The sequence below is a fragment of the Denticeps clupeoides genome, chromosome 1, assembly GCF_900700375.1.
Source record: "Denticeps clupeoides chromosome 1, fDenClu1.1, whole genome shotgun sequence".
NCBI lineage: Eukaryota > Metazoa > Chordata > Actinopteri > Clupeiformes > Denticipitidae > Denticeps > Denticeps clupeoides.
The window spans coordinates 34,253,951-34,279,913 of NC_041707.1; the positions used below are offsets into that span (position 1 = coordinate 34,253,951).

Here is a 25,963-nt window from a genome sequence, read left to right on the forward strand (position 1 = left end):
AGGAGGAGGAGGAGGAGGAGGAGGAGGAGGAGGCGGCTGCGATGGCCGCTTCCTCCACCGAATAAACAGCAGCAGCCGTGACGCGTCTCCACAGGAAGCGGCTTCTGTCTCCGCGGCGGCCAGGAAGGAAGCAGCAGCAGCAGCAGCAGCGGCGACGCAGCACATCGTCGCGGGAGGGGGGGACGCATGGAGCGGCAGCCGAGCGCCGAGAGCCCCGGCGCGCCGCCCCCGCCGGCGGTGCCGAGCAGAAAGCCGCGCAGCCTGGGCGCGATCGGCGGGGCGCGGCAGGAGAGCGCGGACACGCAGGACAGGTGCGCGTCAACTCGGCCGTCGCCGATCGCAGCGCGGCTTCCGTCTTCCTTTTCGCTCGAAGCGATGGCGAGGGGGTCCCACCCCGGTCCGCTGGCCGCCAGAACAAAAGCGCGGCGCTCTCTGCGTGCGACGTCCACGCGTGCATCGGCATCGGTAGCAATCTCTGAATATATAAAATTTATTTATACGTCGTAGCTTCTCCTCTCGACGGAGGCCATGCAGCTGAATGGCACCTCGTCCTCCAGCATCATCAGCATCGGATCGTCTCCATACATTTACTGCTCATAACCCGCATCACAATAACAACAACAACACTGTAGTGGTTGCATGACCCAGAATCACTAAGAAGATGTCTCAGTGGGCGTTATCTGTACATAGGCATATGATACAATAATGAATGTTGTAATTATTGCGGCGGTTTGCAGCGTAGCCTCACAACTCCATGGTTGCGGGTTCGAGTCCCTGACTCGGACCCTGTGTGGCTTGAGTTTGCGCGCTCCAAATGCACCTCCATTTGCTCCAGCATTCATGACCTTAAGTAGGACTAAGTGTGTGTGGGTGTGTGTGTATATATATATATGTTGGTGGTGGCTGTTTGACCAATTGGTGGCTGACTAAATACTTTTTTGCCCCACTGTATATATATACTGTGTGTGTGTGTGTGTGTATATGTGTATTAATATTGTGTTCTATTTATCTATTGTTGTAGCCCTACAGGCTCCCATGTGGAGTGGTGTAAACAACTGATCGCTGCCACCCTCAACAGCCAAATGTCTGCGTCCATCCCACCCGACGTCCCCTCAAGAGACCTGAGGGTGTGTAGCATGTCGGATTTCATACTCATGTGATCCCACGTGGAGCTCGTCTTGTACTGTACGTGTGTCCATCGTGTGCGTGTCCATTTATTGTTTGTGCGTGTTTATAATACGCTAGTTTAGTCCCAGTCGCTCACCTATCCGTCATAGCTCAGACAAGCGTGGCCATTTTTGGAGGTGATGCGTGTGTTTTTGGCTGACAGGTTGGGAAGAGACCTGATTTCAGGGTGACGGTAAGTCGGGCAGTCATGTGTGTGTGTGTGTGTGTGTGTGTGTGTTTCCGGCTTTAAATGTGGCCACTGCCATTCTCTCTTCTGCATTCATCGGCACTCGAATGCACCGCTTGTGGTGGGAGTAGTCGTAAAAAAAGAACATTGTGGGGTTGTAGCCGTGCACCCGGGTTCCAGAACACGTATGGTGAGTTTTTTTTTTTTTGTTTTGTTTAAGGCCGCGATTCTCCAAACACAGCAGGATCCGGATTCGTGGGAGATTAGTGGAGCAACGTCTGTCTTTTCTAACTTAGGGCCTGTTTTTTTCATCCGACTACAGATTAACACAACTGCAGTCGCCCTGTAAAATGTTATTTTCTTGTAATTGAAATATGAACGTAACCATCTGCACACCAGTGCTCACATAATAAATGATGTTCTCGTGTTTTATGTGCTTTTAATACTAGCACATAAAAAACAAGGGGGGGTCATTTATTCTCGTAGTAAAATTCAAAAAGGTTCACTTATATATTTGCTATATTTATTACACACAATGTATTTTTTGTATGTTGATGATAGCTCACGAAAATCATGAATAGAATATCTCCGATTATGAGAAAATGACCTACAAGGATACTGAAATGTTCAATTTCTGAAAAGCTATTTATTCATACAGTAAGTAATTCAGGGTCAAATGTCTTTTTTTTTTTTTTTTTTACGAGGGACTGCCTGTGATTGTGCACTGTTTGTCACCAGCATCCGTCATGTCTGTATGTCTGCATCCTCTGTTTTTTGGTTGCATGTACATGTGTGTTAACTCCCCGTTATTCCGGTTTCTGGCTGTAATTTGCAGGCGTCCAAGAGGCCGAATCTGAGGGTAAGACGGATTGTACTGCACGCTGTCCCTCCTCTCTCGCTCTCTCTCTCTCTCTCTCTCTCTCTCTCTCTCTCTGTGACAACTTCCTGTGTGCCGCTCGGCACCTCGGTGTGGCCCGAATGAAAATGGGGACAGTAGTGAGGTGACTCCTCCCCCTGCCATATTAGTTGCTGATGTCCCAAACACCACTAGACCCCGTTTTGTTGCTGCTAGTATAGTTGTTAAAAAAAAGAATAAATTAATACCACGTTCCATCTCGCGGTACCTCATTAAGCCAGTTAATCGCTATAATATTCATTTCTGACTTCCTGCAAGTCTTTTAAAAGCTTACCTTGTTTTTTACTGACATGTTATTAATATATTGTTAATATATGAATTATAATAATCAACATACTCATTAATATGATCGTCGTTAGATTTAATCATTTAAATATAACAACAGAAATGGTTTTGTACATTCTGTTGTTCTGGCGTACCTGCACAACGTTCTCTGTCTAACCGCAGCACTTGTGCTCATCTCATTCCTGTCCCTGTGTGGGCATTTGACCTTTATGGCCTCAAGTGTCTCTGTCACCGCCTGCAGCATTTCCTGCTCGAAGTACCGTAACTCTCGCACTGCTAACCTGCTCTCATCTCTCTGTTTTTTTTCATGTCTGATATCTGTCTCCTCCTCTTCTTTTGCTTGTTCTTTTTCGGCGTCCGCTCTGTGTCATGTCCTGCCCCCCGGTGCTGGAGCAGGAGGCGTGTGAGGTGGGACAGTGTGACAGTGACTCTGAGCTTGCGCCTCATCTCCTGGCAAGTCTCTTTAACCTTTAACCCTGTCCTTTACTAACTGTCCCGTTATTATCTCTCTCACACACCCACACACATAAAGTAAGTATATGTACACTGATTTCATTAATCCACGTATTCTTGACCATTTTTGTCACGTTTGGACGGACCTAAAGCTACTAACAGGACAGAAAGAATCAGTGAGCATCAGATACCAGTCATACAAAAATGGTCTCTCTATGTTGTCCATGATGATGAACTTAACAGCGACTGCAGTCAGTGCGTTTGTGTAAGAGAAGAACAGAAGGAGAAATGTGTTTCAGACCTGTTTTAATGCCATTCACCATCAAAGCAATACTCGACCTCATCTTATGGATTCATGTATGCTGAAGAATACTGATGTAGGGTGGTAGTAGCCCAGTGGGTAACACACTCGCCTGTGAACCGGAAGACCCAGGTTTAAATCCCACTTACTACCATTGTGTCCCTGAGCAAGACACTTAACCCTGAGTGTCTCCAGGGGGGGGACTGTCCCTGTAACTACTGGTTGTAAGTCGCTCTGGATAAGGGCGTCTGATAAATGCTGCAAATGTAAATGTAAAATGTAGTCTGGACATCTGAACCATACAGCAACAAGACCAAACACAGGAAGGAAGAACACTGGGGTATAAATAGGCTGGGAAACATAAGAGACAGGTGTAAAAAAAATGGGCAGCAGGACTCTGGCAGGATGTGACCTCACAGGAAAGAAACAAGGACAACCAGGAGCCAATAGGGCCATAATATTAGTTATGGGTTAGGCCGCTTGCAGGTATTTCACATACTTGTTCGAAGGTGTTTAGTATAAAAAAAAATATATATAGCATGGAGAAGAGTTCTCCAGGTTGAAGAGATCTGACAGTGTTCTCTGGTGGGCCAGGTGCTCGGATACCAGCCAGCGCAGGTGGACGAGGTGCCACTCGTACCCGGAGAGACCATCAAGGTCACAGGTGGGTTGCTGTGTTCTGATTGGTCGTTTTTTTTCTGTATTTTCTGATTCTCCATCTACCAGTGTCACTTGGACAGTAACGGCGTTTTTATTTTTCCTCATAGCGTCCGAAGTGATGTACATCTGTCCCTTCACCGGGGCTGTGAGCGGCACCCTGACTGTCACTGACTACAAACTCTACTTCATCAGTCTGGAGAGGGTATGGAATACATCCTCAGTGGGATTACATCAGAGTTCGGTACAGCATAAAAGCAACAGGTCACAGGATAAGGATAAGATAAGGATGAGTAGAACCCTATTCCATAATATCAACATTCCCTACAATCCACATCAGATCCGAGTTACGATATGAAAGATTTTCCAATGTTGTTCCAGAAAAGCTTTCATGGGTTCTCCCCATCCTCCTCGTGTTCCCTGCAATCCTCGAGACTGTGCAACATACAATGCATCCGCTTTCTCGTTTTTTTATTTTTAATTGACTTGCCGAAACCTCAAGTAATCTTTCTTTCACATTGTCATTATGGGGTGTTGTGGTCAGAATTCTGTGGAATAAGGCTCTAGCCTAACAAGATGTGGCAAAAGTGATGCGCTGTGAAGGCACTGTAGATTCACAAGACACTATGGCATCTGTCCATTCATTCAAGTTCAGGGGCAGAAGTTCATTTCAGAATAAACCGGGAAGCTGTACGTAGACCAACCGTAATAATAAGAAAAAAAAGTGTTATTTTAGATACATTCAGTATTTTGGTCCTGTCCCCTAATAAGCTTTAGGAATCTCTATTAGCAGTAAGGAGGAATGTTCACTAATGAAACCCAACACAACACCAGTACCCAACCACGTCCTGTTGTTGATTGAGTAATAATGGACACAAGAGTCACACCTTATTTATTTATTTAAAATGGGACGAGGCTACAGGGATGCATGATTCTGTCTCAGCTATATACATAACTACCAGTCCAAATCATGCAGAGATTTTAATTTGTTGTGCCATGTCTCAGTCAGCACCCTGAAATTGTCCCCCATTGTGTGGCAGGTTTGCATTAGTATTTGTATTTAAGACTCGCCGTGTTTTAGAATTAGCCACTTGGTATCTACAGGTGGAGCAGGTTCTCTTGCATGGAGGCCGGCATGGTGTAACCAGACACTGGCTCTGGCAGGTTGCCGCTTGAATCCAGCATCTTCTGGGAGCGGCTACTGTGCCGGGCGGCCGCTGTAGGGCTCTCCATGTTCCATTTTCACTCTCAGCAGCATGCACAGGTCACACGATGTTAAAGGTCTGCTGGCCACATGATGCTGACGGAGATGCAGGATGGTGAATAAGAGCTGATGAGCGTTGTTGTTCCAGACTCCATTCTTTGTGCTGGACGTGAACCTGGGAGCCATCAGCCGCCTGGAGAGCATCAGCGTGCAGAACCACGGCGAGAGCACACAGGGCATGGAGATCGTGTGCAAGGTGGGACACAACGTTGTTCCCTCAGACGCTGTGATGCTAGTGGCTGTACTACCAGCTCGTGGGCTCCTTTTGGCAGACGTATGTCATGTCGGGGTGCTGAAACATATAAATAGATTTTCATCACCACAGTAACAACAATGATGATTACAATATTTACATATGTTGCCATTTAAAAGTTTAGGGTCATTTACAAATGTCCTTGTTTCTTACTAAATGAATGAAATTGAATAGAAATTGTTATTATATTACTGAGAAACAGCATTTTTTTGTTGTTAAAAACTGTTTAAATGGTCCTCTAATAATCGATCAAGTGACGGACATTAGTGAACACAGTATCATTCAGTTGGAACTCTTGATTGCTTCCGATAAAGATTCTTTTTGCATTTGTACAGATATTCCAGCTACCAGAGTCACTTACAACATGAATTTCCATGTCTGGACAATTTCTGAATCCAATCTATGATGTTCTGTCAAAACTGATTATATTTCTAAATCACCACAGTAAAAATTGTGGTAAAGCTGCTTGATACATAAAAACAGTTGCATTGCGTCATCATGGGGTACCTGTGCAGATTTAGCAAAAACTCGACGAGAAGACGAGCCACCCCAAGAGAAGCATGTTATTAAATGAATTAAAAAGTTATGGCAGATTAGCCAATCAGCTCATTGTTTCCTAAATGCTCTCCTCAAAGGACATGCGCAGCCCCAGGTTCGCTTATAAGAAGGAGGAGCAGAGCAGGGCGGAGCTTGAGGAGATGTTGATGAAGCATGCCTTCCCGCTCTCCCATGATCTGGTAGGACGACACGTCACTCCACCTTAAGGCCGTTTGGTGAGATGACCTGCCGGTCATGCTTCCTGTTTTTCCCCTCAGGCGTTTTTCGCCTTCCAGTATAAAGAGGAGTATCCAGTGGACGGGTGGAAGGTGTACGAACCCTTGGCCGAGTACAAGAGGCAGGTGAGTGTCAGATGGAAGCATTCAGTATCTGATCAGAAACGGCACAGTAAAGCCTTGATCCCGTTTTGCAGAAAAGTGGGTGTGGAACTGAGGGGTGAGGCATTCTTTTTTGAAATTTAAATGTTATGACTCAGAGACAGTCGACTTATACTTTATGGCTCAAAACGCATTTAATTGTATAGTACGTCTTTAATTAAGTACTGACCATTGGGGAACGAGGTAGTGTGCATTTTGTTAACTGTGTACAGCAGCAGACTGTATAGCTTAAAAACAAAGATAAAAGGTCTACATTAAATACATATAATACAAGGAATAATATACATCGTAAGTATTGTACCTCGTATCTACATGACGGAAATTTGCATTTTATTGCAGAAAGACAGAAAGAAAGTTCTTGAAGTGATTTGCACTGAATACTGAAACCGGAATTGGTCCTTGTGAACAGCAGAAACAACATATCATTTAATCCACGGGTGCCAAATTAGCCCTGCATTAGGACCAGGAGAACACAGTGAGGCTAAATTGTATCTCCTGATACAACATGGGACCTTCATGGGTATTTTGTAGACCTTAACTTAACATGTCAGAGCTGTTGGTCTGTAACGGACATGTAATCGGAAAGTTGCTGGTTTGAATCCCAAACCGTCATGGTGTCACTGTGCAAGGGACCGTCCCCACACACTGTCATGGCTGCCCACTACTCACCACGTTTCGTTGTGTAATGGATTAATGGAACTACTTGTGATTGTCTTGTTGTCGTTTGCCTGTGTCGTCCTGTCTCAGGGGCTGCCCAATGAGAGCTGGACCATCAGCAAGATGAACAGCAACTACGAGGTGTGCGACACCTACCCTGCCCTGCTAGTCATCCCCACCAACATCAAAGAAGACGAGATCAAGAGGGTGGCCTCCTTCAGAGCCAAGCACCGTATCCCGGTGTGTGTGTGTGTGTGTGTCTGTGTCTGTCCGTCTTCTTCTAATGCCTGTGAGGAAAATGAAGAATTGCCGTCATCTCTGGGCGTTCACTCTCAGGTCCTCTCCTGGATCCATCCTGAGACCCAGGCCACTATAGTGCGCTGTGGTCAGCCGATGGTGGGTCCTTCGGACCGGCGCTGTAAGGAGGATGAGCGCTACCTGCAGAGCATCATGGACGCCAACGCCCAGTCACACAAGCTCACCATCTTCGATGCCCGCCAGTGTAGCGTGGCCGACACCAACAAGGTAGAGAGCACGGACAGTGGCCTCTGCAGTGGGAATAATAATAATAAAAATGTTATTATTAATATTACTAAGGCAGAACAAATATGTACTGTAACATATTTTGATAATTCTGTTGGTGACCCATTATCAATCAGCTGATAACTAGTAATCATGGTCTTTTTTTTTTTTTGTACAATTTTTAGTCAGTTTTTACTATTAATTCAACTTTAATGGCATTTCAGCTATACACATGTCAGACAGGACATAGTGAAACGAAACAGAGTTTCTCCGGAACCTGGTGCTACACGTAACATTCAAACAAAGTTACTGACATAAAGTGCACGTGTACAACATCTACAAACTGGCTACATAAAGTGCAAACATGGGACACAGGCAGTGCAATGGTAACACAGGCAGTGCAAGAGTAACACAGGCAGTGCAAGAGTAACACAGGCAGTGCAAGAGTAACACAGGCAGTGCAGGAGTAACACAGGCAGTGCAAGGGTAACACAGGCAGTGCAAGAGTAACACAGGCAGTGCAGGAGTAACACAGGCAGTGCAAGGGTAACACAGGCAGTGCAAGAGTTACACAGGCAGTGCAAGAGTAACACAGGCAGTGCAAGGGTAACACAGGCAGTGCAAGAGTAACACAGGCAGTGCAAGAGTAACACAGGCAGTGCAAGGGTAACACAGGCAGTGCAAGGGTAACACAGGCAGTGCAAGGCTAACACAGGCAGTGCAGGAGTAACACAGGCAGTGCAAGGCTAACACAGGCAGTGCAGGAGTAACACAGGCAGTGCAAGGCTAACACAGGCAGTGCAAGGGTAACACAGGCAGTGCAAGAGTAACACAGGCAGTGCAAGGGTAACACAGGCAGTGCAAGAGTAACACAGGCAGTGCAAGAGTAACACAGGCAGTGCAGGAGTAACACAGGCAGTGCAAGGGTAACACAGGCAGTGCAAGAGTAACACAGGCAGTGCAGGAGTAACACAGGCAGTGCAAGGGTAACACAGGCAGTGCAAGAGTAACACAGGCAGTGCAAGGGTAACACAGGCAGTGCAAGAGTAACACAGGCAGTGCAAGAGTTACACAGGCAGTGCAAGAGTAACACAGGCAGTGCAAGGGTAACACAGGCAGTGCAAGAGTAACACAGGCAGTGCAAGGGTAACACAGGCAGTGCAAGAGTAACACAGGCAGTGCAAGGCTAACACAGGCAGTGCAGGAGTAACACAGGCAGTGCAAGGCTAACACAGGCAGTGCAAGGGTAACACAGGCAGTGCAAGAATGACACATGCAGTGCAAGAGTAACACAGGCAGTGCAAGGGTAACACAGGCAGTGCAAGGGTAACACTGGCAGTGCAAAGGTAACACTGGCAGTTCAAGGCTTTCCGGATGCGGCGTGTGTAGTAAATGTCCATTATGGAGTGAAGAGACACTGATGATTATAGCTATTTATAATATATTTTGTAATAATATTTATTGCAATTAATGTAATTTTTTAAAATCGATTCAGTCATACTTTTTACCTTTTTAATTACCTTTTTTTCCTGCTTCAGTTATACTTGTGTGTTTTTCACCCAGGCGAAAGACGGTGGGTATGAGAGTGAAAACTTTTATGCCAACGTGGAGCTGAATTTCCTCGAGATCCCCAACATGCACGTGATGCGCGAGTCCCTGCGTAAGCTGAAGGAGGTGGTGTACCCCACCATTGACGAGGCACGCTGGTTGTCCGCCATTGACTCCACACACTGGCTGGAGTACATCAGGGTGAGTTAGACACACGATGAGAACTAGTTGGCGTGGCACACATGGAAAATTTCCTGAAATTGATCAAAATATTAGACCACAATAAGTTGTTTCCAAACTAGCCACTTGCATACGTACAACAGCATTTTAGGGCCACTCATGAAAAATGTAAAAATAATGGATTTCTAGAATAATAACACAAGCATAAATGCTCATGAAGTTTACTCTCGTAATTGTGCATCTTTTTTCTCAAAATCCTTGTTTTTTTTTTTTCCATAAAAATCATAATATTATGAGAATGAAATAATAACGTTATGTGAAAAAATCTTTGACATGCTCCGACATGTTTATTTATAGGGTGGAAATAGCCTAGTGGGTAACACATTCGCCTGTGAACCAGAAGACCCAGGTTCAAATCCAATTTACCACCATTGTGTCCTTGAGCAAATACACTTAACCCTAAGTTGCTCTGGGGGGGACTGTAACTACTGATTGTACTACTGAAGTCACTCTGGATAAGGCCGTCTGATAAATGCTGTAAATGTAAATGTTTTGTCATTGTCATGGAAGTCACTAAGGAGTTAGAGTTGGTCACATTATACTTTCATATTGGATTTAGTGAAAAGTGAGCGTGAAATGCTTTGCTCAGTGGCAACTCAGTGGCACCTTGGCAGTTCGGGATTCGAACCAGCAACCTTATGATTAACCGCTAGGCCACTAACAATGAAATACTTGAATACTCTGATGGCACAAGGTCATGAATGGTGGATATACTGCACGGTCACTGAAATAAAGCGGTTCGTTTAAATGAGCTTTCAGAAATTAGGTGGCCAAATCCAACATTATATCAGTTTATAACACTTCAGAATAAAAGCCTGAACCCATAACAGAGTCCAATGAAATATTTTACACAGGAATACTGCTGGATACACCTACATGCCATTCAAAGAGGTTCAAAGTTACAATCAAACTAACCCTGAAAGTGATTGATCTAGAAGGAGTAGTACATTACAGCAATTGATCACCCAATGCAATTTGGCATATGGACTCCTAAATTTATGACTAATATTGTAATGACTTTAATAGATAGAATGATGCCTTTATTGTCACTACACAAGTACAGCGAGATCATGTTTGGAGCAAGCCAGTAGATGTACATTTAATATCTCATAATTTAGCAACTTTAATCTTGTAATTATATGACTTTATTCTTTTTTTAATCAGTGGCCCTAAAACGCCACTTAAATTTACACTAATCTAGCACCTTGTTATGTGTTTTAATATTCACTGTAGATCTGCAGAATTATTTAAACCTCGAGGAAGGAGAAGAATTACCATTAAATTGAAACCCGACCTCTCCTGTGCCCGTTCACACTGTTGTCTGGTTTACACTTCTTTCATTCTCGCCCCCCCAGCTCCTGCTGGCGGGTGCGGTGCGCATCGCCGATAAGCTGGAGTCGGGAAAGACTTCGGTGGTGGTGCACTGCAGTGACGGCTGGGACCGCACGGCCCAGCTCACCTCGCTGGCCATGCTGATGCTGGACAGCCACTACCGCACTCTCAGGGGCTTCCAGGTGCTGCTGGAGAAAGAGTGGATCAGCTTCGGGCACAAGTTCACATCGGTGAGAGAGCACGCGTGTCACACATATGGCATCGTCCCCCCGCACTGGGAATGAAAATATATAAATAAAAATACAACAACCTGTCTTATGACTGTATGGGCAGATCTCGATCTGATTTTGTCATGTGTTAACAGCGAGTGGGTCACGGAGATAAGAATCACGCGAACTCTGAGCGTTCGCCGCTCTTTGTTCAGTTTATAGACTGCGTCTGGCAAATGACCCGACAGGTGAGTATTTATTACTCATTTAATGGAGTGTTTTTTGTAATATTATGATTTTATTGTTAGTGGGGGTTACAGCACTCTCTTTTTCCCGTTTTCATGGTGGACTTCATGTATCCTCAGTATTTTTAGATCTGTATGCAGTAGGCATCGCTGCCACCACATAATAACAGCGTAGTGATGACGAATGCGTTATGCAGTCTGTTTTCGCTTCTGTTGTCGTCTAGTTTCCTTCTGCGTTCGAGTTCAATGAGCTGTTCCTCATCACCGTCCTGGACCACCTCTACAGCTGCCTCTTCGGTACATTCCTCTACAACAGTGAAAAGGAGCGGGTGGAAAAGGTGTGGACACCCAAAACGAGACGATTTCTATAGAGTCACATAACTATATGTGCATCTCAGTTGTCATTTTATACATTTGTGGCATTTACCAGACGCCCTTGTCCTTTCAATCAGTAGTTACAGGGACAGTCCCCCTGGAGACACTTCTGGTTTATAGGCGAGTGTCTAACCCACTAGGCTACTAGCACATTAATTTGAGTCGCTCCTCCTTTCTGTTCCTCAGGAGGTCCACAGCAAGACGGCGTCTCTGTGGTCGTATGTTAACAGTCAGCCGGAGGACTTCAGTAACCCCTTCTTTGTGGACTATGAGCACCATGTTCTGTTCCCACTGGCCAGCCTCAGGCACCTGGAGCTGTGGGTCAGCTACTACGTACGCTGGAATCCCCGCATGAGGCCTCAGGTGTGTGTGTGTGTGTGTGTGTGTGTGTCTGAGGTATCAGCGTATCTGTGTATAGGATGTGAAAATAAAGGGCTGCATTTTCAAAGTGTCCTCAGCAGTTAGATAAATAACGATAATGATAAGAATATTAATAAAATATGAAGTAATAATCTTAATGATGTTTGTGCATGTGATGTATTGACAGATTTAAATAATCCAAAATCAGGAAGTAGCATACATGAGGGCTGTCTGTCATCAGGATCCTCACATTTGAAACTTTTTATGGAGACGACAGTGGCTAGAAAAAGTATTCACCCCCCCCCTTCTTCTGATTACCTTCTGATTACGGGGGCCGCTTCCTTAACTGCTAGGCCACTGCTGCCCCGGTGAACCAGAAGACACAGGTTCACTTACTACCATTGTGTCCCTGAGCAAGACACTTAAGTTGCTGTTAAAGGTACTGTCCCTTTAACTAGTGATTGTAAGTTGCTCTGGATAAGGCCGCCTGATAAATTCTATAAATGCCAATAAATCAATTGGATTGAGGTCTGGACTTTGACTAGGCCAGTCCAGCACATGTGTATGTTTCCCCTTAAACTCGAGTGTTGCTTTAGCAGTATGCCTCAGGTCATTGTCCTGCTGGAAGGTGACCGTCAGTGCAGACTTATTCCCTGTAATCCCTGTATTTAGCTCCATCCATCTTTCCCTCGACAGTGATAGGATGTGTTGGGTTTGCTCCAGCATTTTTTTTGTGGAGTTGGCCAATTGAGTTGAGCTTTTTTCTGTCCATCCTGCCATAAAGCCTAGCTCCATGGAATGTACGGTTTATTGTTGTCCCCTGATCAGATACCCCAATCTCTGCTGGGTCACCTTTGGTCTCTGTGCTGCCTCTCTGATTAATGCTCTTCTTGGCCTGTCTCGAGGTTTGGTGGGTTTCTTGTTCTTTCCGTTTGTAGATGATGGATTTTAAGGTGGTCCGGGGATCATCAAAGAGTTGAATCTTTTTTTATAAACCAACCCTGACTTGTTTAGAGAGCTTCTTGGGCTTCATGGTGTGCTGACACTTGCTTGGTGATATTGCAGCCTCCTGGGGCCTTTCAGAAAAGGTGTATTTATACTGACTGATCATGTGACACTTACAGGTGGACTTCAATGCATGCACCTGCCTATCTATCAATTTATCTATCGATTTATTACTTTCAGTATTTCATTTCACTTCAACAACTTAGAATATTTTGTGCAGATCCATCAGATAAAGTGACATTTAAAAACATTTCAATTACTGGTTGGAATGTAACAAAATACATGGGGGTTGAATACTGTTTATGTGTGCTTACAGTAAGAGGATAGGGGATATACAGCGTCACATTCTGTGTGTTTTATTTTGGTTGTGTGTGTGTGTGTGTGTGTGTGTGTGTGTGTGTGTGTGTTGGTTTGCAGATGCCCGTCCATCAGAACCTGAAGGAGCTGCTTTTCCTTCGTACCGAGCTGCAGAGGAGGGTGGAAGAGCTGCAGAGGGAGGTGTCTTCATCACACTCCATCTCCTCTTCCTCAGAGCACACGTCCTCCCCGTCTCACGGCGGCACACCCCTGCACTCCGCCGTCTGAACACACTGCCACACACGCGCTGCCTGAACGCATCATGGAACAGTCTTTACAATAACACACACCCTTTACCCTTTTAATGCAAAAATTGTTTTTATTAATTCTTTCTTTTTTTCTGTAGTTTAATGTTTTGTTGTAGTATTTTGCAAAATAATGTGAAAGGGGGCACTTAGCACAACTCTAAATGCATTAGAGTTAACAGCTGATGTGTAAATATGACATGAAAAGATGGAATTAATATATTTCTAATTAAATTAATGGTTTTAATGTTTAATTGATGTAGTTTTGCAGCCAGAGAAGGCCTGTGTTTACACACTGTACGACAGTGTTCCTACAAGAACCCACACTGTTCTTCCACTGCCACAACAGAAGAGCACTTTTCATCCATGTGCCTGCATCTTTAATTCTTTTTGTACCCCTCCCCACACACACACAATTTAATCCAGTGGGCAGATTAATTTGCCAATAATCTTAGAACATTTTGAAATCAGAAACATGCCAACCATATGATGTACATTGTGGAAATTGCAATTTTATTTATTGCTTCTTTTCAGAAAGCTTAAATGGTGTTTGAAAGCAACATCCAAGTATTTCCTCATACAGTCTATCTAGTGTTTTCTGTTAAAAATTGAGGCTTTTTAATGAACTGGAAATGCCCTCAGACATGAAATGAATGGTGGCATTATGAAACAGATGAACTGGGTCGACGCATTCAGTCCAGCAGCCAGTCATCGTATTTTTTTCTCATATTCTCGTGCAGCTTCTGAATGAAAACCAGACTTGTTTGCATTCATCGTTCAAGTTTTTTTTGTTTCAACCATTGCTGTTTCCTATGTATTTGCATCTGTTTACTACCTATATAATTTTACTGTGTCTAACTCAGCCCTTTGTCATGTCGTGTTTTTTGTATTTGTGTTCCTTTCTTTGTTGAGATGGGACTTTATTCCATGTATGTAATAATGAATAACTGTACACATGAGCATGTTGGTTATTGTTTATTTAATATGAAAACCCCACAAAGTATTGAGCCTAGAGTAACACTTCTGACATTCCAGTTTAAAAAAAAAGAATAAAACAGAAATCTAACAAAAAAAAAAACAAGTTTTCATTTTTTTTTCAGTTCATAATCTCTAATGTATTGCCAGTGATAAGTAGCCGACGTGTTAGTACAGTTGTGTGCTACGAAAATCTCAATTGAATATCATCAGGACAGAGATAAGGTGCAGATTGTCAGTAAATTTCATCTTAATTTATGTTGTGTGTGTGTGTGTATGAGTGTGTATGAGTGTGTGAGAGAGATTGGACGCATGCATGACTGTTAATCCTTCAAAGCCAGTCTGTGTAAAAGTAAACCGGCACGGGTGAAGGCTTGTAACGATCCCATGCTAAAGGCCACAACGGGAAACTACGTTGCACTTTTCCTTTCTCTCTGTGTGTGTGTAAAGATAACTAAAACGGTTGGGGTAGGAACGGTTGCATTACCTCACTGGCAGTGTAAAACCCAGGGCCTTGCAAAAAGAATATCCCGCACAAAATCCCGCAAAACCAGGAGCAATCTAACCCAGTTAAAGAAGGAGCTGTTAGTAAATCCTGAAACATGCACGTTCTTAACGTCCTGCCTACACCAGCCTGTGCCACAGGGCCTGGGGAAACCACGGAAACTAAAAATGCAACCTCAGACACTGATGAGCTACGGATCTTGACCAATCCCTGTCGAGAACAGCCGCCCAGCCAATGGAGTTCAACAGTCCTGAGAATTGAGAACTGTGGACACCTTCGTAAAACAGTTTGAGACGGTTCCATAACCTTTTTTTTTTTGGTATAGGGTCAAAATACAATTTCTAGCAGCCATGAAATATGCGCGCACTTAAAGAGGCAAATTCAAATACAATGCCAAATGCTTTGGTGTTTCCTTCCCCCCTCCTTTCTACAGTAGCACCGGTGTACGCTACATCAGACTACATAAAGTCATCAAAAAAAAGCACAAAACGGTCCAAAACTACGCCCCAACGTGGCGACAGACGTTTGGTACATTCTTCTAGATTCCATTCTACAAAGCTGGTTGTGGGACTCGCCGGAAGGCGGCGCTGTTGCTGCGGTGCGACAGGTAGCGTCGCGCTACAGGGATCCGTTTAAAGGGGGAGATGGCAATTTCTCAGAATCCCAGGGGACAATTAGCTGTTGGAATAAAGACACTGCGCCTGTGATGACACTTAAGCGTGCTACGAGAGTAACCGTAGTACAACGCAACAAGAACCATTAGCTCACAGTGATGCGCATGACCCCGTCTAAAGCCATTTATGAAAGTAGGAACAGGAAAAGGTTCTGAGATTGCCATCTCCCACTCGAAGGTGTAACTTGGCGAGTTGGAACTGTGCAACTTGTTAGCGTTGGCAGGGTAAGGCTTAGAAGGGATTCAGCACCAGTGTGGGCACGCTCAGGAGTTCAGGGCAGGAGCACCTGAATCATAGAGGTCACAATTCAGTTCCCCATCGTAATCTCCTCTCCCTTAGCAGTAAAATGCAATATTTAGACCGAATACATAATATCTGTTGAACATCTAAAACATCGTTCCACTAAAATATTGTGAACGTCGTGGTGAGTATCCCGGTGTGATATTTTTCCTTGAATTTATGCTCACGTCACCATTAAGGAGGTGAGTAAGATTAAGTGGACCTCAGTCTGGAGAGGAGACTACAGTTGGGTATTGAATCAGCAGGCAAGGTGTGGCAATAAGTGAAGTGTGGACAAGGCCGAACCAACAGGAGTGCAGCAGTAGAGATGCGAACCTGGTTACTGGTCTCACAATTCGATTGGATTGCGATTCATCACGCCAGTGATTCGATTAGACATCTCAAAGCATCACATTTTTTCAAATACGCAAGTGAGATGAGAGTTACTGCTATCCGGCGGCGCTGTGCTCAGATCACAACTTTTTTAACTTTTTAAAAAAATCACCAAGCAATAACATTATGATATGATCCATTATGTTCTCCACTGCATCGATACAGAATCGTCAACGTCTGCATCGCGATGCATCAATTACGAGATCCATTTTAACATCCCTATGCAGCATAGAGTCATAGATCTTGGGAAGGGGGGGGAAGAGTCTTTGAAAGACATTCTAGTAACTACTAACACAGATTAAACCCAAATGGCCAAGAGTACCTAGGCCATGTGTGAGCAACACAGGTACGCAAATACAATCCACCAATTACAATGCCGGTATTCAACGCTACGCAAACGTGATTCGAGTAAAAACCCGTAAATACACACACGGCTATATACACAAGCATTACACAAGCTAACTACTGAAGCAACCCACTGCAGCCGTATCAGTACCCGAGATTACACCCTTGCTGTACTGCACCAAACTCACTCCAGTCGCTACGTTGTTGTCAGTGTCACTTCATAAGCAAAGGAGGCGGAAAAACTTCATTTTGTTAAGTTCACATTCAGTTCACTTCTGAGAGAGAAGGCCCTACTATACTAACATCAGAACAGAACTAATATACACACAAACAAATATCATCCACGTAACGGTCTCCTATCCTTCTTCAAAGCCTCAATGATCAAGTCGAAAAAAAGATACCACTGCACAACACTCTTGTAAAAGCGAAGCATATATACAATTCACGTAAAAACCCTTAAAAAAAAACGATGGTTTATGCTGACACAGGATAAGAGGGGATCTTTGTTCATGGGGTCAAACCAGTCGCCTGTAAGTGCACTTCCATCTACAACCAGCCAAAACTGACGTGACTAACATGTGTTCTTGTGGAAGTGCCATTGGCATGTCAGCCCCCAACGTTTGGCTAAAATGCGTCCTACGGTTTTAAAAAAGGTCTGGTTCTGTGTTTCTGTGTCCAATTTGCTGGTTGTTCACATTCGTTAAAGTATACAAATATACTAGCAAGAAGGTGCTGTTTAGAGACATAGTTACTAGTTACAAAAGCTCCCCCCACCCATGTGCGTCAAAAATGATTTCTCTCAAATAAAAAGTAACTTCTAAAACCATATGGTTACATTCTTTTCTTCTTTTTTTTCCTGTTTTCCCTATTTATCTTTATAGTACTGGAATACAAGTGAATGAGACCAAAGCAGATTTCACAGGGGTGGCATATGGGTGAAGGGAGGGGTGTTTTTGCATTGGGGGCGCCACAGTTGTAAAAGTGTTGCCCCTTGTGGCAGGCAGAGGGACTGCATGTTACACAGCATTCTCCTCCGTAGGCGGCTCTGCGCTGGGCGGCTGGAGAAGAGTCTCCTGGACTGGAGGGAAAGAGGGAAAAGGCTCCAATCAGGAGGTCTGCTGAGAAATTATTATTTCAACCTTTTCAACTGACAAGGAGCAAGACCCCAAAAATATATATTAATACCCCCTTCTGACATCCTTGCATTAGCTATCAAAGAATCAAAGTTTAAGTTGAACACTTTGTTTCATATCAGATACACAAAAGAAGGAACCAAATGCAACTCACCAGACAGAAGAAAAAGTATTCACAGTGCATCACTTTTTCCACATTTTGTTATTTACAGCCTTAAATAGATTTAATTCTTTTTTTCCTCAGAATTCTACACAAAACGTTATATGTTCATAAGTATTCACAGTGTTTGCTCAATACTTTGTCAATGTACCTTTGGCAGCAATAACAGCCTCAGAGTCTCAAATCTATGATGCCACTAGCTTGGCACACCTATCCTTGGCCAGGTTGTCCCATTCCTCTTTGCACCACCTCTCAAGCTCCATCAGGTTGGATGGGAAGTGTTGGTGCAGCCATTTTAAGATCTCCAGAGATTAAGCCATTCATTTGATTTATTGGTTGTGTGCTCAGGGTTGTCGTCCTGCTGAACAGGACTGCCATGCGCCTTTTACTAAGGAGTGGCTTCCATCTGCCATTTCTCCCATACAAGCCTGATTGCTGCATTGCTGCAGAGATGGTTGTCCGTCAAGAAGGTTCTCCTCTGTCCACAGAGTATCTCTGGAGCTCTGACAGTGTGACCATTGGGTTCGCTTCTCCCCTGATCGCTCAGATTTCTCTGGCCAGCTCTTGGGAGAGTCCTGGTGATTTTGAACTTCTTCCACTTACGTATGATGGAGGCCACTGTGCTCATTGGGACCTTCAAATCAGCAGAATTTTTTTTGTAACCTTCCCCAGATTTGTGCTTCAAGATAATCCTGTCTCTGAGCTCTACAGAAAATCCCTTTAACTTCATGCTTGGGTTGTGCATAGGATGATCAATTTTAACCTTCATGGCAAAGGCTGTGAATACTTATGTACATGTGAATTTTTTTTTTTTTTTTTATCAATGAATTTGATCCATTTGGAATACGGCTCTAACATAACAAAATGTGGAAAAAGTGATGCACTGTGAATATTTTCCAGATGCACTGTATTCATATCACGAATATAATTAAGGATGCTCACAGGTTTGACCATTTGGGGATTCTAATAAATAACATATTACTCATCGTGTTAGTGTTAACATTGGCATAAATAATAGTTCAAAAGGGAAAGAAATATAATAGCTATGTATTCATCTCTACCTGGGGGCTCCTGGGCCACAACTGCCTCAGGATTTTCTGCTTTCACCATGTCCGCATTGAGACTCTCTGTAACAGAATGCAATAGAAATGAGCCGCAGGTGAGACCAATAAATCTTTTTTTGCATCATGCTTTTTCCCTCGACGTCCGGACAATAATGTTCTTTGTTGCGCTTACGCTGTATGCTGAAGCAAAACTTTTTCTTCTGGTAGGAGATATAGCTGCTCACCGCCCCCACCAGTGCCATGGCAACAGCGCTGACAATGCCGGCGATTGTGCCAGTCTCTGCCATGGAGCCTTCTGTGAAGACACAGGTGTGGTTCAAACCATATGATTATTATTAAGTGACTGGAGAAAAAGTCGGAAATTCTCTGTCCTTGGTGCTGTAATACATTAGAATAAGATCTATTCTGTTCATTTTTACCATAGTCGTTGTCAGAAAGGTCATCGCTTCCCATTCCCCCCTTGCTACCTCCTGAAAAGGCAAACAGATGTTATGTGCAGATGCTCTTCATACCACATGAACAACCTTTTTATGTCATTATCATTACTTATAAAACATCCCAATTATTGCATGTACTCTGTGCTTAATCACCTCGGCCTTTGTCTGGATTGTACCCACCACCCTTTCCAATGTCAGCCAGATCGTCGTCTGTGAACTGACCACCTATGAAAAGAAGATCGATGAGATACACAGACACGAAAACGCAACCGCCAGGTGACCGTGGCACATGCACATGGCCCCAGAAATGCCCAGGCCAGACCAGACGGCCAAAACACATGAAAGCACACAGGAATAAGCAAGGTTAGCGTCCATTAGAAGTCAGACAGGAACTCAGCTTGTTAAGTCTGGTACTCAGAAGTCCTCCTATGGATGGATGCACTGTGGGTTGCATTAGTAAGAATAATACGATTCGCACATGCTGCTGTCGATCGCACAAGACTCTGTTTTAGGCCTTGTTAAATGTAAGAGAGCCCTTGTGAGAGGAGGAGGAATGAACAGACAGAGAGAGAGAGTGAGCGAGAGAGAGATGGGAAGAGCCATTCCCCAGCTTTACGACAGGGGTTTCTTACCACCATTGCCTCCTCTGATATTGGTTTTGCTATCACCCCTGTCTCCATCTCCAAAGCCTTTGTCTGACAAGAACACAAGACTTCATGAAGGTACCCAACATTCGGTGTGGGATTATGAAATTTGGCCAGTGGGGGCTAATTAAAGCTTAAAAGCAGGATCTGTAAGGGTGGGCTTGAACTGTCGACATCTAGATTTCTGCTTCTACAAAGCACATTTCAGTAAACCCCCACAAAATCAGACTTACTAATGGCCTGACTTGTTGGATTTACTCTAGGTACTCACTTCCTTTGTTCTTGTCCTTTCCTCCAATGTCATTGTTGGGGTCAAGAGCGTCCATAAGGTCGAAGTCGTCCGCAGCTGTTTTAAAAAATCCATTTTAAACTCATGGACCCAAATATCATCAGTTGAGAATACGTCCAACAAGATGAATATGGGATGGTGAAGTGAATCACGGGCAACTTGCATAACAAATCTATAAAAAGATTATTATCTCCCATTGTTTCTTCAAACTACAGATGATGGTTTAAACAGCTTTCATGTTCGTAAAGGAGTGAACTAATCACATGTCATGGAGAGAATGTAGCACAGGATGGGAAATACTGAACACTTCCCAGCTTCACCTGAGATGCTTTAGGTGCCCTGATAACAGCAGAAGAGACGTCAGGCATCTATTCCCCCCCATGAAATGGCCAACCAGTGACGGCTGAGAGAGCTACAGTTTAGTTTTAGACGGACAGCCTAATATCCAAGCTCTACATCTTCTGCATTTCACACTGAAATGGCGTGTAGCATTGGTGGGCAGATCATTTATAGAAACGTTTTATGACAGCATGGGTCTAGATGATAAAAATAGGGAGGGAAGTTTTTACATCACATCACATGGGGTACCAACCAGCATCCATTTAATTTGCCCGTGAGAGGTTGACTCATTTTCTGTTAGCCCTTATGGTTGTAGTTGCAGTAAAGGGAAATGTTGGGTTAATCAAACCTCTCCATAGGGGGCTTTAAGTCCAAGATGGCAGTGCTCAATGCAAAGAAATAACTGGCTGGCAGTCTTAACTACATTCACAAATTTAGCTTACTGACAATGATTCAGAACTTATCTGTATAAATTACTATATTCAATCATTTGAAGTGTGTAAACAGCACCGATACGTACAGTTTTGACCCCCATTTTGGGAGTGCATTATGTCTGACTGCAGATTTTTCCAACTGAATTGCACTCTGAAATCCAGCCTAAAACAAACCAGTGTAAGGCCAATAGCTGGTTTTTAGCTGACCAGCATGGAGCCACAATTTAAGATTGCTCACCTGCTTCACCACCTTATGGCAAAAATATCCTCCTTTCTCAAAATTGCGGGTTCCGTGCTACAAGCAACTTCAAATGATCAGAATTATGCACATGATGGCAATTCTAACAAGTATACAGACAGCTTAATGTCATATGTATTGAATGAAGATGAAGGAAAATGAAGGAAAAAGCAAATACAGTGGGCATGCATCAGAAATTCAGTGTTTGTTGAACGGCTTCATTGTATGCACAAAGCGATGCCATTGTGAGATACAGCACTTCCGTTCCCTTTGAGATGGAGGTGACTCTGGTAGACAACAACACATAAATCTAGACACCATACAACACATGCACCAGGGTTGTGGTGCCACTCCTAGGAACAGACACTCCGTAGAGTGTTCAGACACGGCAGCAGAAGTGGCCACCCAACCATGAGCATGAAGCGACAGACACACACAGATGCAACGTGGGTGGATCCACAGAATTTCAGCTGGTACGAACCGGGCTGGGCCCTGCGGGGCGGACTGGTAGTTCTGGGAGCTTTGGCAGTAGTGCGGGGCAGCAGACCCGGCCGGACCGTGGCCCCAAACAAGTCAGTGTGGAGGTCATCTGTCAGCAAGCGTACTAGTGGATTAGTGGTGCTAGTAGGGCTGAGCGTCGCTCCAGACAGAACATGTGAGTGAATTATGGGGCTGAGCGTTGCCATGACTGAGTGCAAAGCAATCAGTAAGATCTACGTTTTTTTGTATCATTTTGATTCAACTTCTGGAAAAAAATATTTAAATTGTAGAAAAGCACTGGTTTGTGTGCCAGATCCCTAAAAAATTAATTCACCAATCACAGTGATTAGTAATGCTAAATGGGTCGGAATAATTTACATGTTTTGGTTAGAGACACACTAGCTAACATCTCTTTTGCATAATGATCCGATTAAAAAATATATATATATTCCATTACATCAAGTTCTGACGCTGAGCTGCTTTGAATTTTAAGGGCTAAGGTGATCGCATTGTCCCTTCAGTTTAGCGGACGTTTGATTTATGAGGCAAAAATTCGCTACTGAGGGATTTTCTAATTCTGGAGTTCTGTGGTCCTGGGATTTAGCAGAGAGAACAGAGGGAGAACAGATCTGAGGTTTTAATTACAGAATAGAAAAGTTAGGATATCAGTGGGAATCAGACCACTGATTCTGGAGGGTTAAGTGTTGTTGTGCCATTTAGATATATGTTCCCCAGGATTTTCAGCATACCTGGCTTGGGCTTGGGCTTCACTGGTGCTTTGGTGGGGGCCTGTGGTGGGGGTGCTTTGGTGGTCGCCTTCTCGAAGAAGTCTGACAGGTCGAAACCTGTGAAGTGCAAAACTTGCAATATTAAGCTGAACTGATAAACCGTCGTTTCTTTTACGAAATCTCCCTTCCTTTCCATGTACCTCCACAGAGGCAGAACATACCCAAGATATGATAATTTAACCTATGAAAATGAATTTTCACCTCCTCCTGCAGCGGGTCCACCTCCTGCTGGCGCTTTAGGTTTTTGTGTGGCTGAGAAACACAGATATTTACACAGATGAATTTCAACTATACCAATTTAATATGATTTCTGCATGAAAGTTAAATATATACTTTTATAAAAATAAACTGCTAAGAATTTTGTGTTTGATCCTCAATAGGTTCTCTGTGTATTCCAAACGTTAGAACACAAAAGCCACGTAAAGAGAACCAGAACAATCAATGCATGTAAATATAATCCATATTGACCCACTAATTAATATACTCTCAAAAAGATATCATATTATTAAAATGATTAAAAAAACATGCACTTTAAGAGTGCAACAATCATGATTATGATCCATGATTTCCAAAATATTCCACCATAAATACTAGCAAATAATATTCCTTGCAAAACATTATGTGAAACTGCAAGTGGACATTCGGTTTTTGGTCTTACGTACGTGTTGGATCATCAACGCCCAACGCATCTGCCAAATCAAATTCATCTTGACACAATACTGCAAGAAAAGGAGATGAGAGCAGAGTTATTCTAGCAAATTAAAATGGCCGGAAGCATGAAGATACTCCAATTTTACTGACTCAACAGGTTACTGCCGACAGTAACGTTGTAGTGAGTATTATTACAACTGAGGAAATGCAGCCCACTCTGTATTGATGTAAACGGTTGAAAAATAAAGCACAACCACACTACCACACCAGAAGCTGGTTTTCTGACCACACACGCCAGTCGCTGGTTCCCCTTCTGTTCCTAAATGTCTGGCTTATGGATTTCCTGCGCATATTCTTAGTTCGGGAGTTTTGCAACATGTCTGCGTATGCTGAGCAAGCCCTCCACCCCCAATTCAGGCCCTTCCAGACGCAGCCCCTAACACACTCTCTACCTGCTCCCGCTTTCCAGAAGCATTTCAAATTCGGACTGCCTTCACCCTCATTGGGATGATGTTTACTGCTCATCCGTTGGCCAAAGTCATCCTTGCTCCGCCAGCAAATAAAAGTCCGTTCAAATATGGCGGTGGACAATGTTTCTCAGTTGCATCGCATCAATGTTGCATTGGCTGCGCGTGTCAGTTATTATCTACCAAGGACCATTCTACAGAGGTATGAGTGAAAGGCCTAAAACAGGAAAAAAAAAAAAAAAAAAAACAGCCAATCAGAACATACGCATCAGCCGAGAAATTATAAGACAGAGTTAAAAATTCGCCAGGCCCCCGAATCTCCGCGGCCACACCCTAATGAAGTAATAAATAATCAATTAGGGGAGTGTATAGTTGCCCTGACACATGGCCACGAGAAATGATCTAATTACAAATGTGAAAGGGATGTGCGTGAAGGGTGTGTGTGTCTGTGTGTGTGTGTATACACATCGCAGCTCTTTCTGCTCTATTCATCCCGAACAGCCTTTTCAAAGGATATAATGCGGCTTTTGCGGCCGTTTCCGAGGGGGAATGCGCTCTTTCTGCTGAGACACCATTACCTGCGCTGAATACTAAAAGCCAGACAGCCCCACTGCTCCACAAACCCAGAGACGAAGGGCTGCACCGCCCTCGCCCTCCTCTCGCCACCCAGGCGCAAGAAGCAGGCAAGCGAACCCCTCCCCTGTCAAACAAGACGGGCTCTGCCCTAATATACCGCAGTCCCCCCCCACCCCAAAAGGAAGAAAAAGCCTTTCTGCCATCTGCCGCACCTGGCCCCGCTCTCCATCGTGCAGATGTGCGTCGGCGAGGGGAACACACACCCTTTTAATGCGTTACCTGGAGAAAAAAATTTAAAAAAAAAAAGGGGTGGGGGCTCATTGTTAGGGAGCGCAATGCTTTTCCAATATGTCTGATCCTCTCTGGGCTCGTCATCTTCCATCCCGGTTAGTACAAATACACACGTACCTCATACAACTATGGGGAGGAATATGCTCATTAGATATGGTAACAGCACAAAATGATTTCAATCTGAAAGTAATGTCCAAGAGACCCTGTGACCCACCTTTGTCTGCCAGCCCTATATTTAGGATCGATATCCCTGATTCAGTCACAGTAAATCTTACCAGTTAATACATTGCAGCGTAGTGACCACAGACCCTGCTTTATAAAAACGCTGTAAAATGTTGCCAGACAAAGCAGAAACTGTAGCCGGTGTTGCAGATGTTGCGGTCCCCGGAAAGAAGGCGGCGGCGAGATCCCGTTATTCCGCCACGCAGGCCGGTCGACCAAAAAAAATCAAACACAAAATCTGATGAAGTCGGCATGGAACCCCCAAACCCCAACAAAGAGTGCGAGAGCGCCTACCTTCCCCTGCGAGCAGAGCGGCGACCGCGAACGCAGCCCAGAATAAAAATCTCGCCATGACGCCGGCTCCCGAGCTTCGGTCGCGTTCGGTACACGCACACGCGCACAAAAAAAAAGAACTCCTCGCTGCCGCCGGGCCTAGCAAGTTCGGGTTGGGATCGTCCGAGCGACTACACCCGCGGCAGTGCGACAGTCGGCTGCTGCGACGGCGCGGACGGAGCGGGGCGAGAAGAACCGAGTCGCGGACGGCAGCGTGGGGGAGTCACGTTACAGCGGCGGCGCCGGGGTTGCCAGGTTGGTGTTTAATTCCGCAACAAACTCTGTTGTTGTTTTTGGGTTTTTTTTCACCACGTTACCGAATGAAATACATAGCAATTAAATTGCTGGCTTCATATAATCCCAAACAGACAACATTATGCACAACGTAACACTGAAATTACTATATTACGCTTTCATTGACTCTATTGATTTACTGTATACACAACAGGAGGTTGTTAACACCTGAGAGTAAATACTTTTGCAACAACGCCTGGGAATTTTTAGCTGTTAAATTAAGTAAATATAAAGTTGACTCTGTCTGGTAAAGACTGAGACACGGTGACACAAGGTCCATGACAGGTACAACTTCGCTCCAGGTTGGGCACATGGCAAGATCTGGCAACCAGCGAGGGAGCTGTAGGGCGGTTCCTCTAAAAGCAGCACACTGGCTCTGTCTTTCCCTTATTCAAGAGGAGTAGCTGCTGGTGGGATTTAAATCACCCCACTGACTGGG

The 25,963-nt window shown here is 44.3% G+C and overlaps 3 protein-coding genes across 12 annotated transcripts in view; 2 read left to right on the top strand and 1 right to left on the bottom strand.

Moving 5' to 3' along the window:
* Positions 1–11,929, top strand: part of mtm1 (myotubularin 1) — a 35,737-nt gene extending 23,808 nt beyond the window's left edge. The window contains exon 16 of the transcript XR_003749196.1: positions 11,910–11,929. The gene's annotated coding sequence lies outside the window, so the exon portion shown is untranslated. The remainder of the gene's footprint in view (positions 1–11,909) is intronic.
* mtmr1a (myotubularin related protein 1a) lies at positions 1–14,591 on the top strand. Of its 7 annotated transcripts, XM_028973316.1 has the most exons (18): positions 1–311; positions 1,022–1,127; positions 1,331–1,360; positions 2,190–2,213; positions 2,952–3,008; positions 3,904–3,973; positions 4,077–4,171; positions 5,319–5,426; positions 6,119–6,220; positions 6,299–6,382; positions 7,166–7,315; positions 7,412–7,600; positions 9,161–9,346; positions 10,741–10,947; positions 11,082–11,174; positions 11,396–11,509; positions 11,733–11,909; positions 13,329–14,591. In XM_028973316.1, exons 1-18 carry the CDS (start codon positions 187–189, stop codon positions 13,494–13,496), a joined length of 2,085 nt encoding a protein of 694 aa, XP_028829149.1. In that variant the 5' UTR covers positions 1–186; the 3' UTR covers positions 13,497–14,591. The 7 variants fall into 7 exon arrangements, with proteins under 7 accessions (XP_028829149.1, XP_028829156.1, XP_028829165.1 ...); XM_028973323.1 differs by lacking the exon at positions 2,190–2,213; XM_028973332.1 differs by lacking the exon at positions 1,331–1,360.
* On the bottom strand, positions 14,476–25,462 carry cd99l2 (CD99 molecule-like 2). 4 transcript variants are annotated; one of them, XM_028973523.1, is made up of 12 exons: positions 25,192–25,462; positions 23,353–23,409; positions 22,892–22,942; positions 22,652–22,747; positions 21,904–22,011; positions 20,394–20,468; positions 20,111–20,173; positions 19,632–19,703; positions 19,461–19,511; positions 19,214–19,336; positions 19,039–19,104; positions 14,476–17,762 (listed from the first exon to the last, which is right to left on the bottom strand). In XM_028973523.1, the coding sequence occupies exons 1-12, from the start codon at positions 25,247–25,249 to the stop codon at positions 17,701–17,703; spliced, it is 882 nt and encodes a 293-aa protein (XP_028829356.1). In that variant the 5' UTR covers positions 25,250–25,462; the 3' UTR covers positions 14,476–17,700. The 4 variants fall into 4 exon arrangements, with proteins under 4 accessions (XP_028829356.1, XP_028829370.1, XP_028829364.1 ...); XM_028973537.1 differs by lacking the exon at positions 21,904–22,011; XM_028973531.1 differs by lacking the exon at positions 20,111–20,173.
* Between the last annotated feature and the right edge of the window lie 501 nt (positions 25,463–25,963).